The sequence below is a fragment of the Sinocyclocheilus rhinocerous genome, unplaced genomic scaffold (assembly GCF_001515625.1).
Source record: "Sinocyclocheilus rhinocerous isolate Xijiao unplaced genomic scaffold, SAMN03320098_v1.1 scaffold1225, whole genome shotgun sequence".
Classification (NCBI taxonomy): Eukaryota; Metazoa; Chordata; class Actinopteri; order Cypriniformes; family Cyprinidae; genus Sinocyclocheilus; species Sinocyclocheilus rhinocerous.
Genome location: NW_015644338.1, coordinates 16,186 through 33,557, shown reverse-complemented (window position 1 = coordinate 33,557; position 17,372 = coordinate 16,186). Strand labels below are relative to the sequence as shown.

Below are 17,372 nucleotides of genomic sequence, written 5' to 3'. Positions count from 1 at the left end.
GAAAATAATCATTTAATTGTTGTTGGAACATAAAAAAAGCTTCTGTTATCATCAAGTACAATTTCTCAGACAACTCAGACACCTGAATTAGTAAAAGAGAAAAGACAGTGTGAATTTTGTATATTATATTGTGCAGGACAAGACAACATTTTGGATATAGGTAAGAATAAGTTTGTGAATCCTTGGAAAATATCCAGCTTTTGTTACTAAATTCAAGGTTTAACTTACTCCACCCTGTATTTAATAAAAATGCAAAAAGTAGAATTGTTGGGGTGTTATTAGTTCAGTCAGATTGTGTTTGTCTACAGTAAACAATGCAGAATTCCAAATATTTTCAAAGGCTTCACAATTTTCTTGCCATTGTATTTAACAAAAATATTTTATTGGTAGGATTATATTCTACCATTACATTAAATTTCAACAACATGAAATTTCACACATTTTTATACATTATCAGTTCTCACACTACATATATAGATAAGTTTTACTCTTAATAGATCTGCGATGAAACGTTCAGTAGTGAATATGACAAAATAATCAGTACAATCTCTATAATTTAATTGGTTAGACGACACATTTTCACTGCTGAGCTACTATCAAATCCAAATACAGGATAGAGCGGCTGAGTGAATGTGGTCTGGACTGTGTGGATGAGGCTCATTGTGTCAGAGACGCTGTAGAAGGACAAAATCCCTGAGGTGTGATCCACATACACTCCTATTCTCCTGCTGGACACTGCAGGGAGTTTAGTCTCTATGTTATTGTGCCAGAATGAGCAACATAAAGGAGAGCAGAACAAACTCCAGGACTGATCATTACGTCCAGCTACACTTTCAGGACCATTTCCCTTCCTCTTGATGCTCTTATACGTCACTGCTATATCCACTCCTAATCTCCCATCACCAGCCCATTCCACCTCCCAGTAACAGCGTCCAGTCACACTCTCTCTACACAACACCTCCCACCAATGTTCAAATCTGTCTGGATGATTAGGATACCGCTGACGTATTTTTGTGACAGTGATCACTGTGTTCCCCTCAGACAGGTGGAGTAAATTATGTACTGAGTTCAGATCCAAAGTCAACAGATGGGAATCTGATGGAGATAAATGTAAAACCTAAATTTATCAATCGCCATCAACAAGTATTCTATAAAAATGAATAGATTTAGTCACAATTACTGCACTCCTTCTCTTTGCTGCTATATTAATTAAAATGGTTCTGTAAATTCTGTCATCAATTACTCACTCTCATATTGTATTACGACTTTCTTCTGTGGAACATAACAGTCATATTTTGAAGAACTTTGGGGTCAAGCATTGGATGTCAACTGTACGGACATTTTCACTTTAAGAATTTGAGGTTTAATATCAATTTGCTTGTTATAGCAAAATTTATTATTTGTTAAAATTTGTTATAGCACTACTGTTTGTGAAGTGCCGTCACTGAGTTGTTACAGCGTACAGATACAGCTAATCCATAATGAAATTTGCTTGTGAATTTTAGACTTGTGTATGTTTTCATATTAACCTACATTGTAGGAACTCCTTCCTGGTCTGATATTCAGGAGTCAGAATGAGCTGAATGGATTTCACTGTGAACACCAATACAAATGTGTAATTTAATTCTCACACCAGAAAGAAATTAAACCTATTTATATTTAACAAATGAGAAAAAACAAATTCCTAGAAAAGTACCTCTTCCAGATATCTTGTCTGTCTCCTCACTGCAGAACTGCTGCAGTTTGTCTCTGAGTTGAGAGACGGATTTCACTACATCATCAAAAGACAGATGAGAAATGACAGTGAAGCCGTCTGTAGATCCAGAGAGAGAAACAGAAGACAAACTCTACAGACACAAAGACAAAAAGAGGAACTCTCTGTAAGTAGAGAAGTTTATTTAAAGTCCTCAGTCCTGTGTTAGAGAAGATCTGTGTTACCTGGATGAAATGAACATGATCTGGTGTTTCTGAAAGCTGCTTCAGTTCAGCGTCTGTCCTCTTTAGATCCTCAATCTCCTTCTTCAGTCGCTCCAGTCGTTCTTCAGCTTGACTCACTGCAGCCTTTTCCTGATCTCTGATCATCTGTGTCACCTCATATCGACATCTCTCAATGGAGCGTATGAGTTCAGTGAAGATGCTCTCATTGTCCTCCACTGCTGTCCGTGCAGAGCTCTGATACACAAACTCAATACAATCAGTTCATTCATTAGTACAGTCACAGTGGCTTCAATCAGACTGAAAGAGCTCCAGCACCGGAGGAAAGTCCAAACTGAGATTTCTCAAACTTTTCTTCTGCAAACTCACCTTATGAGACCTCACAGCCTTTCTCAGCTCCTGAAGATCTTTCTCTCTCTGCTGGATCATTTTTTGGATTTTTCTCTGCGTTTCCTCAAAATGTCTCTGCAGAAAACAGATATGATTAATGTTTTTTGTAAATAAATAATTTCTGCTGACCAGGGCTGTTTATTTGATCAAAAATACAATAAAAACAGTAATATTGTGTAATACTGAATTGTCAGCAATAATTTCCCATTACTCCAGTTCATTACTTCAATTTGCTACATTCTAATTTTCTTAGTCTGAACTTGAGTAAAACAGAAATATTAATAATTGGTCCCCCATCTCTAATAAAAAATAAAATTGATGTCTCTAGCTTTGACCTTGACGCTATTTCTATTTTTCCATCGGCTACTGTTAGAAACGTAGGTATTGTAAGGATTAAAGAAACTCAGATACTTTGATCTCCTGAGAAACAGACAATACAAACATACACGGGCATATTCGAGACACCCCACAGAGTGGAGGTGCTGGAGACTTCATTCCCTTCTGTCCATTTGTTTCATTTTAAATCCCTTCACCCATGCTTCCTTCAACTCAGTCTGCTCAAAATGATTACATGAAAATGCCAATGCAAGTGAACTAACAGTCATATCTGGTATCATTTGAAATGTCTCAGTGCAACTGGTACAATGGTCTCAATCTTAGAAAAGTAGACTAAAAGATAATACAGATCTTAAGAGTTAAGTAACATTAACGTTACCCAGTTAAACTTACCACAGCTGAGGCTTGTTTTTAAATCTGTTTAAGACTAACAGAAACAGGCTTGCTGCTTAAGGCTCATCTAGTATTTAGGATGCTGTTTCATTAAACACATCCTATATGTGTGATAATTTCCATCACCCCTTCGCTGCTACTCTCCTCCGGTAAGGGGCTTGCTGCTCTTAGCTGCTTATAAAAAAGAGAACCCCTTCTAGAACTACTATTTAAAGAATGGTAAGCATGGGCGACCTATTAAATAGTATTAGTCATAACCTCTGACTAATTATCAGACTTGCGAGTTTGTGATCGTGGGGCTCACGCAGAGCGGCCGCCGTGAGGCACCCGGAGCGACATAGATTCCTAATGAACGAGTAAATATAAAGTAAAGAGTTAACTAGAATAACCAAATGTCAGAATAATAGTAATAATTAGAGACAGACAAACAACCAATTTGCCTTTCAAACTAAATTCGAGGTCATACTAAAATGGAGTCAGATTAGAATTTAACTTAAAATTGAATAACTTTGCGCGCTGAAAAGACCGAACACGCAAGAAACCTTCAGCCACCACTGGATACCTTCCTTGGGCCAAGTGCGTGGACCTTACAGTATCATTCTAGACCCATCGCTGACCTTGGATGACCACATCAGCAAACTCTCCAAAGCTGGTTTTTTTCAACTACGTCGAATTGTGCAACTTCGTCCTTTCCTCAGTAGAAAAGATGCTGAATCATTAGTGCATGCATTTATTACCACCCGCCTTGACTATTGTAACGCTCTTTTCTCTGGTTTACCAGCTCACTCCATCGTTCGTCTGCAGTACATTCAAAATTCTGCTGCCAGATTATTAACTTCCACAAAAAAATCTGCTCACATCACCCCTATTCTATTTAATCTTCACTGGTTGCCTGTATCTATTCGTGTGCAATACAAAATTCTTCTGCTCACCTTTAAGGCACTCAAAGGTCTTGCTCCCTCCTATCTGTCCGTCCTACTTTCTTCTTATATTCCTTCTCGCGCACTCCGGTCTTCTAATTCTGAACTTCTTTGTGTACCTAGGTTCCGCCTATCTTCAATGGGCAGCAGGTCCTTTTCTGTTACTGCACCCAAACTTTGGAATTCACTTCCCCTGGCACTCAAAACAGTCACCTCAGTGAATTCAAATCAAAGCTTAAAACTTATTTGTTTAATCAACACTGTCACTCATTTACATTGTGTATTTGTCCGTTTTGTTTTCTATTTCTATGTCTTTACTACATAATCTGTGTTATACGCAACTGCATTATTTGTAACTGAATTGGGCAAATGTCCAATGAAATTGTTTCTTTGTAAACAATATTTGTTGTTTTGGTGTACCGATGAATAGAAAGTTCAAAAGTACAGCATTTATTTGAAATAGAAATATTTTGTAACATTATAAGTGTCTTTACAAACACACTTGCTCTGTTTGTATCTAGATTAAAGACACATCTCTTCAGCCAAGCATTCACATAATGAATCTCAATCTCAACATTGTTCCCAGTTAGATCAGATAAAAGTCACAAACATATTTTTGCTTGAAATGGTATGAACATCAGCTACGCTAATTATTTTCTATCTGCCTTTCTGTTTCTACCCCGGGATGCCCATCTAGAGGTATCTAGAGATTACACCAGTTTCAGCATGGATACAGCCTCATAGAAAGACTTCAGATGACCCAACACCTGTGAAAGGATGATGCTGACCCCTGCGAGGACCCCAGATGACGGCAACTTGAATCAACATGAACAGCTGCCAAAATTTCTCTATATTGTAATCATTATAATGAGCTTCTGCCTAAAATTAATTCATGTTAGCTAACTGTATGAATCTATTACCTTAAACTGTTCATTTGTGAAATTAACATTACTTGGACACATTCACTTCTAATAACAGAACATGACCTCCCATCATGTGCTCCTTCTACCGGGGCACCATTGAAAGCATCCTCACCAGCTGCATCAAAGTGTGGTACGGATACAGCACTGCATCCTGTCGAAAGACTCTGCAACGCATAGTGAATGCAGCCAGCAAGATGATCGGTGTCTCTCTGCCCTCCCTTATGGACATCTTCCACACCCGCCTCACTAGCAGAGCCATCAGCATCGCTGCTGATAGCTCACACCTGTTAAACCTCCACTTCAGCCTTCTGCCTCCAGGGAGAAGGTACCGGAGCCTCCAGGCTCGCTCCACAAGGCTTTCAAACAACTTCGTCCATCAGGCTGTCAGGAAGCTGAACTCTGTCCATTACCTCCCCCCCTCTTCCACCTACGCCTGAACTTTAAAAAATCTACAGTTCACCCCACATTTCTTTCATTACACACAGGACACTTTATATTCTCTGCACTTACAGACTTTACAGTCTTTTTGCACTAATGCCATACTACTGCTATCTGTCTTGTAGCTGACAAATGCCTTTATACTCAGAACTTCAAAATGTTTACATATTTTGGATGTATATTTGCACTTTACAAATTGTTTACATATATTTGGACGTATATTTATACATTAACAAAGTTCAATGTTTACATTTACTCATGTATATTCATTCAGAAGTTTTACAAGATTTATTTACTCAGTCTATACACTGAACAAAATTATAAACGCAACAATTTTGTTTTTGCCCCCATTTTTCATGAGCTGAACTCAAAGATCTAAGACTTTTTCTATGTACACAAAAGGCCTATTTCTCTCAAATATTGTTCACAAATCTGTGTTAGTGAGCACTTCTCCTTTGCCGAGATAATCCATCCACCTCACAGGTGTGGCATATCAAGATGCTGATTAGACAGCATGATTATTGCACAGGAGTGCCTTAGGCCGGCCACAATAAAAGGCCACTCTAAAATGTGAGCCTAAGGCACACCTGTGCAATAATAATGCTGTCTAATCAGCATCTTGATATGCCACACCTGTGAGGTGGATGGATTATCTCGGCAAAGGAGAAGTGCTCACTAACACAGATTTAGACAGATTGGTGAACAATATTTGAGAGAAATTGGCCTTTTGTGTACATAGAAAAAGTCTTAGATCTTTGAGTTCAGCTCATGAAAAATGGGGACAAAAACAAAAGTGTTGCGTTTATCATTTTGTTCAGTATATATATATATATGTTTAGTACAAGTACACTGCTGCTACCTTCATACAAAAATCAATTTTATATTGCACTGACTGCGAATATTATTATATTATTTTATACAAACTCCTATAGTGCATTGACAATGTAAACACTTGATGAGAGAGAAGAGAAACGATATTTTGATTCCTCTGTATGTCTGCACATATGGTGGCATTGACAAATAAAAAACCTTGACCTTGACCTTGAGATCACTCTAAATTGTTAAATTCAAATGAACTGCAGGAGCAGCAGCTTGGAGTCTCGTCTTCTTCAGTTTCTCCACCATTTCAGCAAACACCACATTCTTACCTAAAACTGGTCTTGTCGTAAAGGTATTTCTGCACTGTGGACATCTGTAGGTTCCCTTCCAATCCTCTTGATCCCAGTAGTCTGAGATGCAGCTCATACAGTAACTGTGTCCACAGGGAATCGTCACTGGATCCTTCAGCAGCTCCAGACATATTGGACACAAGAACTGGCCCTGATCCACTGAAATATTGGCTTCTGCCATTTCACTGTATGAACACACAGACAGACAGAGCACACAACATATGAGTTTAGAAGTGCACTATTTAGTGTTCCTTGGGTTTGGTCATTGAGTGGGATTATAGTGGTTCTCACATGTGTGACCAACTGATCTTTTGACTTTATTGAAATGAGCAAATGACATGTATTCTGTTTGTTAACATTTCTCATTCTTAAACTTTACTTTTGCAATCTCCATTTTCAAGGCCCCATATGGTTCAGTCCCAGAGATATGGCTCCACATCCAAATTGTTGAATTTTACCCATTTTATACGGTTGAACACCAAATGTGGGTCACTGATTCTTACTTTATTTAAAGAATGTATGAAGAACAAATAATATTGAAACTATAAATACATCTTGTTTCCTTCTATCAAAACAACTAGGGCTGCACGATATATCGTTTCAGCATCGAAATTGCGATGTGCGCATCCGCGATAGTCACATCGCAGGACATGCGATATTTAGTATACTGACCGTTATATTTATACTGATCGTTTTTTTGCTCACACACAGACACCGTGTCCCCGGACGAGGCATCTGTCGTATCGCACCACAGCTAAAGTCTGTCTACACTGGAGGCGACAAAGCGACCTTTACAAATCATCTGAACTGTCTGTCAGTAAGTCATAAATAGAACGCGGCATCAGTTTACTGTCGGGGATTTGTCGTGTCGCTCCGCGACGCATCCAGTGTAGACAGCATCACTGATTATAATGGGTTCTATAGTATTTTGTCACATCGTGCTGCTCGCGTCCAGTGTAGACATAGTGAGAGCCGCGCAGATGCACGTGAACTCTGAATTCCGTTCACTTCCACGTCTATTAATGACACATATACGTGCAAAATTATGTCAAAATGCATGTCTCTGCAAGTATCCTTGTAAACACAGTTGCTTAGGCTTAGGTGAAGGTAAACAATTGTGAAAGAAAATGGATGTGTGAGAAAATTTTGTAGCTTTAGATTTAATTTACACAGTGAAGACTTTGCTGTGTTATTTTACATTTGATTATTCAATTTCTGTACCTGAATACTGTTAGACTTACCTGAAAAATTTAAAGCACGGTTCATTTGTATCTTTGTTCTATTTATCTATGCTTGTAATTTGTTTATTTTATATGCTGATTTACTCGCCTACAAAATCACCCCAATCATTATTTTTTTTTATTTTCAAGTCATCTAGTGATTTATTTTTTTCATATTGCAATATATATTGCAGAAAAACAAAATATTGTAATGTGAGTTTTTTCCAATATCGTGCAGTCCTAAAAACAACTGCATAGAACATACCCGTCGAATGGTTCAGTCCCAGAGATATCGGGATATTAATGCAGTAACATGAAAATACAACACTGCATATCTAAACCCTTGGGAGTTTCAGAACGTGTTAAAATGAACAAAATCCCTTCTTCCAAATATCCCTGAAACCAATTCAAATATAGAATGAAAAGACTACTGAGAGCAAGTTAATGTCACAACTCTACAATTTCAGTGTATGTTTGGTACTCAGGCAAGTAAGGCAATTTATTTATAAAGCACAATTAAAAACAACAGTTAGTTGACCAATGTGCTGTACAAATTCTCGCCACAGCCATATCACCCTGTAGCCCAAGACTGATTGCTCACTGAAGCTAAGCAGGGTTGAGCTTGGCCAGTACCTGGATGGGAGACCTCCTGGGAAAACTAGGTTGCTGCTGGAAGAGGCGTTAGTGAGGCCAGCAGGGGGTGCTCACCCTGTGCTCTGTGTGGGTCATAATGCCCCAGTATAGTGACGGGGACACTATACTGTAAAAAAGCACTGTCCTTTGGATGAGACATTAAACCGACGTCCAGGTGGATGCTGCACACTGGTGTTGGTTTATAGGTGAGAAACCCTCATATGATTGTAAAGTGCTTTGGGTGTACAGCAATACACAATAAAGCGCTATATAAATGCCTGATTCATTCATTCATAAAATGCATAAAACAAACAGTACACACCACCATTATACAACACAGACATCTAACTATTCAACATAAAACCACAAGATGCCAACATACAGGGGCAAACTGTTCAAAACATTCGGGGCCAGCACTTCAAAAGCGCGGTCCCCCAATAATTTACGCCTTGACCTAGGAACAATCAAGAGTTTCTGGTCAGAAGACCTAATTGATCTCGATGGTAAGTATAGTTGTAACAAATCTGTGAGACAAGCTGGTGCAAGGCTGAAAGTTATATTCTATTCAATTGTTTTGATAGAGGGAAACAAGCTACATTTCTAGTTTCAACATTATTTATTCTTCAGACATTCCCCTTTAAATCCATTAAGCATCATCTGTATACAAACCCAGATAGCACAGGTACATGTATGTCTGTAAGATGACTGTTAATGTTCTCTTCATCTGGAAAGCATCTGCTGTGTACAAACATCTGATAGACGTCTTTAAGATGTCAGTTTTACATTCATTCTAAATCAAACATCTTAAAGACATTTTCTAAACGTCTATTTGACGTCTGATAGGAAACGTCCTATAGACATATTGCAGATGAGCAAACACTCTAAAAAATACGTCTTGCAGATTTAAATGCAGACATCAAATAGATGTCTCAGTGATGTGCACAGATATGGTGTAAAACTGCCTTAATTTGTAGTCAAATTCTGTATTTATAAGGACTGTTATTGTATGATAATTGTTGGTAAATGTTATTTAAATTATCGCTCATGTAAGATTATCTTGTATTCTGTTCTAGAACCACAACTTTTGTAATCAGTAAATGCCTTAATGAGATTCTGGTGTCTGGGGTGAATTCTTCAACTTAGTTGTCAGTATACAGTTCTGACCGACAGTCTGCAGGGGTTCGAATCCACCGAATCAGAACTAAAATTTAAGCACTCATTAACAAGTGGTCCTTTGAGCTGGAGCCTCGAATTACTGCAGAGAAATGACATCCCAACCAGAGCCAGAGCCTCCAGTTGTCCGCCCCAGACGACATGTAAAGCCGCCTGCATACTTAGCAGACTTCCAAGTACAAAGGCCTGGATCTGAGAGGAGATCCCAGCAACCTGCATGTTCCAGTGATGATGAAGTTAATGCTGAAGATCCTCCACTGTCTTCAGAGCATGAGTCCCGTGTCTCCGCACCCATAAGTCAGCGTTCAGCCTCCAGTGATCTGGTGCTACAGGATGAATGGCAAGAGACAAAAGGAGACTTGCAGAGAGGGAAGGAAGAGCTGCAACCTCGGGCTCGACAGTCTTCCTGGGAGGAGATGCAGAGGGAGAATGATAAGCTTCGCAGCTGCATTCGTCAACTGCCAGAAATTTTATGTGCATTACAAGGCCTTAAAGCAGAGAATGCCATCATGAAACATGAGATCCAGCAATTAGCCACAAATGTGGCCACCCCACACAAATCGGTGTCTCCCGTACCAGCTCCTCATTTTCATGTTCCAGAAACATGTAATAGCCAGCCGGTGCCCACCATACAAAGCAGAGACTTCCGTCAGTACCCCGCTGCACAGATTAGGCAGATAACAGAGCAGGTGAGGGACTGCTCCATTACACCAAAACCAGATCATCAGCCTCAAGCTATGACAAGGTATCGTACCCCTGCTCAGAGATTTAATACTCCTCCTTATGCTCAGGCTCATCAATATGCTGAATCCACCCATTATGATAAGAAGGTGTCTAGAAACAACTATTATCCATACTTGGGTATCAGAGAGTCCTATCCTACACGACGATCTGAGGACATACCCAGATCTGCAGTGCCATGCTTCCAAGAGAGAACATACAGAGGACCAAAGCCTTCTATATCCTCCTTGACGACATCAGACCCAAGAGAGTTTTCAAGATTGCGCATGGCATTAGAGAACCTCCTCCCTGATGATGCCACATAATGTTATCTGAAAGTATCAGATCCTCACAGATCATCTACAGTTAGAGGATGCAGATTCTTATTGCAACTCAACACACCATTATACAGACACTATGCAAGCTCTTATTAAGATGTATGGGCAACCGCACAAGCTGGTCCTGCAGAACATTGCTGAAGCCACTGATCGCCCAAACATCAGAACTGGAGATGTGAAGGGTTTTAAGCTGTTTGCACTACGTGTGCGTTCCCTAGTGAGCATGCTGGAACAACTGGGACCTGAGGGAACGGTTAAATTAGACTGTGGGTCGCATGTGTCACAACTTCAAAATAAACTCACTCATGAGCTGAGAACTAGCTTCAAGAGATACATACATCCACTGAGGATAACTACACCAACTCTCCTTGATTTCTCTAACTGGTTGGAGTACAACCAAGTATGATGGCTCCAGGATGACAGGTCTCCCAGCAGTAAGAAAAGGCAGGACCGTCGTGACCCAAGGGCTTCAAGGAAACCAACCTCCATGACTGGGAGTGAAATCCAAGCAGCCGCTCCAGCGTTAACATCTAAATCTGCCAGATTCAAAGGAAGATTGCACGCATATTGCCCCTACTGTCAAAATGCCAATAACTTCTTGAATGGGTGTGCCAATTTCAAAGAGCTCACAAAGGAACAGAAGGAATCCTGGATCTGTAAAAACAATCGATGCTGGTGCTGCGGACGGAGTCATCATGCCTCAAAATGCAACCTGAAATTCCCCTGTAAGACATGCCATAGGAAACACCTCTGTATACTGCATGATGTAAACGAACGGACTGTAAATAACAAAACTGAAACGGACACTAAAGAGAACTCCTGTCTGGTCAACACCACAAAGGACATCATGTATGTAGATTGCCCTGTCTACAGCCGTAAGGTTCTCCTAAAGGTGAGCAAAGTCATCATCATCAACGGGAAAAAATTAACTTAAATGATTTTAGCAAATGGCTGCAATATAACAAAGAGTGAAAAATTTAAGGGGGTCTGAATACTTTCCGTACCCACTGTATGTAGATTGCCCTGTCTACAGCCGTAAGGTTCTCCTAAAGGTGAGCAAAGTCATCATCATCAACGGGGACAAATCTATTGAGGCAAATGCTGTGTTAGATGATGGGTTAGAGAGGACCATACTGCTCCACACAGCAGCACAGCAGCTAAATCTGAAGGGGCAGCCTGAGGACCAAATACTGCGGACAGTGAGGCAGGACCAACAAGTTCTACATGGGGCGGCAGTCTCGTTCACTGTGTCTCCTGTCACTAACCAACACAAGAAATTCCTCATTCAAAGTGCATTCACAGCTGAAAGGCTTGGTCTCACTGAGCAATCTCACCCCGTTGCATCACTCCAGAAGATGTACAAACATTTGGCTGGATTGTCCTTGCAGCAAATAGACAGAGTACAGCCTGTATTGCTAATTGGCTCGGATTGTCCACACCTTGTTACCCCTAATTTAACCTGTTCTTCTAGGCCCACCAGGTGGACCTGCTGCAGTTTGAACTCGGCTATGCTGGACGCTACACGGCCCTACACACAAGATCAAGCACGGGCTCAACACTCACCAATGCCTCTTTACCGTCATCTCCCCCAATGCTGATCTGTTTGCCCAAGTTTAAAAGCTATGGCAGATGGATGTAATTCCATACCGTAGTGAGAAAGTAGTGACACGGTCAAAACTTGATCAAGAGGCCATCAGACTTTTACAAGAGAAAACTGTGAGAGTTAACGTGGATGGTGTCATGCGGTATGCAACGCCACTCCTTCGCATACAACACATGCCAATTCTGCACATGCTAAAATAAGCTGTTCTGCCACAGCTAAGAAGCATTAAGCGAAAGCTGATGAAGAACCCTGATCAGGCCTGTGCATTCAAAACTGAGATTGCGAGACTTAAGAATGCTGGCTATGTGGAGAAACTGCAACCATGCGAGGTTGAGAGATTACAAGAATCATGGTACATCCCTCACCATATGGTCACACATAATGGCAAAAATTGTGTCATTTACAACTGCTCATTCCAGTATGAGGGCTAAAAGTTGAACGAGCTGCTTCTTCCAGGACCCACCTTGAGTCCCACCCTGTTGACAGTGTTACTGCAGTTCTGTGAACACTCCACAGCCTTAAGCAGTGACATCTGAGGGATGTTTCATCAGGTGAGGCTGCTCCCTGATGACAAACCTTTACTTTGGTTCCTGTGGAGAGACATGACCATAGATCAAGCACCAGATGTGTACCAGTGGCAGGTACTTCCTTTTGGGACTACTTGCAGTCCCTGTTGTGCCACGTTCGCTGTGCAAAAGCATGTACTAGACCACAGTCAACCAGGAGATCAGGTGAGGGAGGTGATAGAAAAATCCTTCTATGTTGACAATTGTCTCCACAGTCTCACCTCCAAAGATGCCGCCAAATATCTTTTTGACCAACTCTGTGCCCTGCTAAATGAGGGAGGATTTGAATTGCAACAGTGGGCCAGCAATTGCCCAGCAGTGGTCGCTCACCTTTCCTCCAAGACAAGATCTAACAGCTGTGAGCTCTGGCTTAGTCAGGGACTGCAAGATACCCACGAATCTACCCTTGGACTACTCTGGCATCGTCAGTCGAACACTTTACACTACAAGTACAGGGAAGTGAATTGCACTAAAGTAACCAGGCACAGCATTTATCGTGTCCTGGCCAGCTAATACGATCCCCCTGGCTATATTGTCCCATACACCACTAGAGCGAAAATACTGGTGCAGCGCCTATGGGATAAAAAGCAGGACTGGGATGACCTGCAACTGACAGAAGATCTACTCAGTTTATGGAGTTCATGGGAGAAAGAGCTGAGTGATCTGGAAAAGATATCACTGCCAAGATGCTATTCCAGTCCACACATGGATCTCCCGACTAGCAGATGGGATATACACATATTCTGTGATGCATCTGAGCAGGCCTATGGATCCATGGTCTATTTACGGACAGAAAGCACAGAAGGCCAAGTTGAAGTTGCATATCTAGTGGCCAGATCATGTGTTGCCCCCTGAAAGCAACAGTCTATACTTCGCCTTGAACTATGTGCAGCTCTCAGTGGTGCCTAGCTCTCCAAGGTTTTTGTCACAGAACTCACCATTCCCATTGGTTCCTTAACACTCTGGTCAGGTGCTTACCTGGCTGTTGTCAAGTTTGTGTCGTTATAAGGTGTTTGTGGGAACTCGGGTGGTGGAAATACAAAAACTCACAGCATCTACAACCTGGCATTACATACGATCCGAGGACAATCCTGCAGACGACATCAAAAGAGGTAAACACCTGTGTGACTTAGTAATAGGAAGCCAATATAATCAAGGTCCATTTCTCAAACTGGCTCCAGCGAATTGGCCCGAGCAACCTTCCTTGCCTGTTGAAGAACAGAGTAACGAGTTAAGGCAGACTGCATTTTGTGGATCGACCACAGTTATACCGTTGCCAAATCCACAGCAGTATGACACTGGCTGAGTTTGTAAAGGCATGTAGTCAGCAGCTTTATGCGGTGGCAAACATTAAATGCGCTGACAAACAAAGAGAGGTAGAACAAATAGTGCTTTGTCAAATGCAGACTGAGTCCTTCCCCACCGAGATGGTCCAACTGAAGTCTGGGAAACCAGTATCAGGTACGAGCAAGGCTGGTTTCTATCTCTCATGAGTTTGACCCTACCACTGGACTCATTTGTGTGGGTGGCCGTTTAAGATGATGCAGTGAGGCAGAATTGGATTGTATCCATCCCATCGTCCTTGCTCCTCAACATCCTGTGACTAAACTCATTATTTAAGGATTATGATGAGAAGTTGCACCACCCTGAGTCCTGAGAGAGTGTTTGCAGAGTTAAGGAGGACCTACTGGGTATTGCGAGGCCGTGAAGCAGTAAGGCGACACCAACAACACTGTGGAGAGTGTTGAAAGTGGAAGGGACAACCAGAAGTTCCCTGTATGGCTGACTTACCACTTGCGAGACAGTTCTTTAAGCCTGCGTTCTTAACAAGCACTAACTTCAAGGGTGGAGAACGAGAGCTGAATGAATCCTTTGCTGCCTTGCATGAGGAGCTACAAGGTCACCTCGCTTCCCAGCAAATCAAGTTCATCTTCAATCCACCAGGAGCCCTCCACTTTGGTGGATGCTGGGAGAGGGATATACTGTACATTCAATTAAAACCGCTCTCCAAGTTACCATAGGGGCACAGACTGTAACAGAAGAAGTTTTGAGAGCGGTCTTAACAGAGATTGAGGGGATCCTCAACTCAAAACCTCTTGGCTACACGTCCCCTGACATCTCTGACATTGACCCAATCACTCCCAACTGGTTCCTCATTGGATGCAGAGATGCCTCCTTGTCCCAGGTGATGTATCAAGATACGGGAGTGCTGAGTTGATGCCGCTGGAGACACAGCCAACTGTCGGTCGACCACTTCTGGAGGCATTTCATTAAGTATTATCTGCCCAGACTCCAAGTTCGACAAAAATGGAAGGCGGATAAGGGAAATCTCCAAATTGGTGATGGTTGTTGACCCTCAGCTCCCTCGAGATTTGTGGCAGTGAGGAGTGGGGATAATCTCCAAAGTGCACCCAGGAGCAGATGACAGGGTAAGGTTAGCCACTGTGCAAGTTGAGAAAAGAACATACACTCGACCTGTAGCTTGTCTTGTCAAGCTACCAGCCCTAACTGATGAGAAGTAATCCACTTCAAGGGAAAGACCTTTTGTCAAGATGTGCAAATTCAATCACTTAATTCGGGGGCGGCTGTTCAAAAGGCTTCTTGAACTTTTTTCATGTGACCAATCAACATTTGCAACATCACCATTGTGTGCATCACGTGCCGTCAAGAAGTGGAGCAGGTGCGCTGAACAGACACACAGAACGCAAACTCTTCTCATGAGTAATCCGCTTCATCAAATCTTTGTCTGCAGGATCACGAATATACTGATGTAATATAGTTGTGCGTGAATATAAAGTAAGTGTAATTTGTTGTTCTTTATTTAAATCTGCCGATTGGTTTTGATGCCGCGAGTGAGATGCATCTAGCGCGATAGCGCCATATGTATATGTTTGTATATGGTATTAAATAGTCGATTTGTCACCGTTAGGCTTGCTTTCATGTTCACTATAGTTGATGCAAATAATGTTAATTATTTACCATAACATATGTCAATGTTTTAACGAGATATTTCACGACTAATAACTTGCTGTTTACCTTATCATATAAATGTGATTCAGTCGCATCTAGTGTAGTAATGGTGCCATCTTGTGGGCAGTCATAGAATGACTGCTCTAATTATTTTCACAGATATGGTGTAAAACTGCCATAAAGTCGGCATGAAACAGAAGTTGAGATTGTCCTTTTTTTCCTATTGTGACGTATATCCGAGTGAAACGGCTTCTGAAATGAGAAAAAAAATGCAGGGCGGGGCTTGATTTCGTCCTTCGGGAATTGATTGGATCGTTGGAAGTTGGGCGTTGCTAACAAAATGGAGGCAGAAACAAGACAGATCCCGATAGCCCCGCCCTCACGCCACAGCACATGACAGGAAGAGAAGATAATTTGTTTCGAGGGGAGAGGGAAGGTTAACGTATTTGATTGAAGATTATGAGGGCACATTCATTTTTTAAAAATAATGAATTGCACAGATAAATTCTTTATAATAAACACTACAATATCACATATAAAAGTAAGAATTGTCAATTTTGATTTCATGGTGACTTTAATTTGTAGTCAAATCCTGTATTTATAAGGATTGTTATTGTATGATAATTGTTGGTAAATGTTATTTAAATTATTACTCATGTAAGATTATTTTGTATTATGTTCTAGAACCACAACTTTTGTCATCAGTAAATGCCTTAATGAGATTCTGGAGTCTAGGGTGAATTATTCAACTTAGATGTCAGTATACAGTTCTAACCAACTGTCTGCAGGGGTTTGAATCCACCCGAATCAAAACTAAAATTTAAACACTCATTAACGATGTGCGTGTGCTATCAGGGAAGTGACCTACATTTGGGTTTTGACTATTGAAAATGAGTACAATTTGGACATGAAGTGTCATTGCGATACTCATATCTCTGGAACTGAACCATATAGGGTCTTGGAAATTAACATTACAAAAGAATGAGAATCTAAAAGGATATTGAAATATCTTTAATACATCTAGAGTCACAGGCACGCAAACTTTGGAAAAATTATATTTTTGTACTAAGATTTTGTAGCAATTGCTTTCATAGAAGAGTCATTCTATAATTAGGGGTACATGTCATGTCCATGGACTCTATTATCAATTTTACTAATTTTTTAATAACTTTTCACTTCAAACAATGATCACTTTTATATCAGGGGACATTCTAATTCATTTAATACAAAAATCCAACAGATATCCATCTTTTATCTTGCAAAAATTGTATTTTCTACACTGGAATTTGCTGTTTTTGTGCTGTCCGATTTGGTAAATGTGAGGTTTTGCTCTTCAGATTAGCTCGAAAATACATGTTTCTATATATATTTCTTATAAATATTTGTCCAAAATAATCATTAAATTATTAGCAAGCTGTTTTAAAAAATATTTTGCTCATGCATCTACATTAAATCATCCATTTTGTGTATGTCCGAGAAATCAGCGTCAACTGTGTTACTCCCTATAAAACCCCCTATAAATCAGCAATGGTTTGTTCCAAAGTCACATGTCCAACATCACATGATGTATTTTCCTATTTTGGAGGGAAATTTGAGGACAGTGTGGAAAGTCATAACTTCTCCTCTTCAATATTTTATCTAGAAA

The 17,372-nt window shown here is 40.7% G+C and overlaps 1 protein-coding gene across 1 annotated transcript; it reads right to left on the bottom strand.

Annotated features, from left to right (window-relative positions):
- Positions 1-443: 443 nt before the first annotated feature.
- On the bottom strand, positions 444-2,930 carry LOC107758130 (tripartite motif-containing protein 16-like). Its single transcript, XM_016575798.1, has 6 exons — positions 2,925-2,930; positions 2,305-2,400; positions 1,939-2,172; positions 1,697-1,847; positions 1,534-1,593; positions 444-1,095 (listed from the first exon to the last, which is right to left on the bottom strand). Exons 1-6 carry the CDS (start codon positions 2,928-2,930, stop codon positions 557-559), a joined length of 1,086 nt encoding a protein of 361 aa, XP_016431284.1. The 3' UTR covers positions 444-556.
- Positions 2,931-17,372: the final 14,442 nt, after the last annotated feature.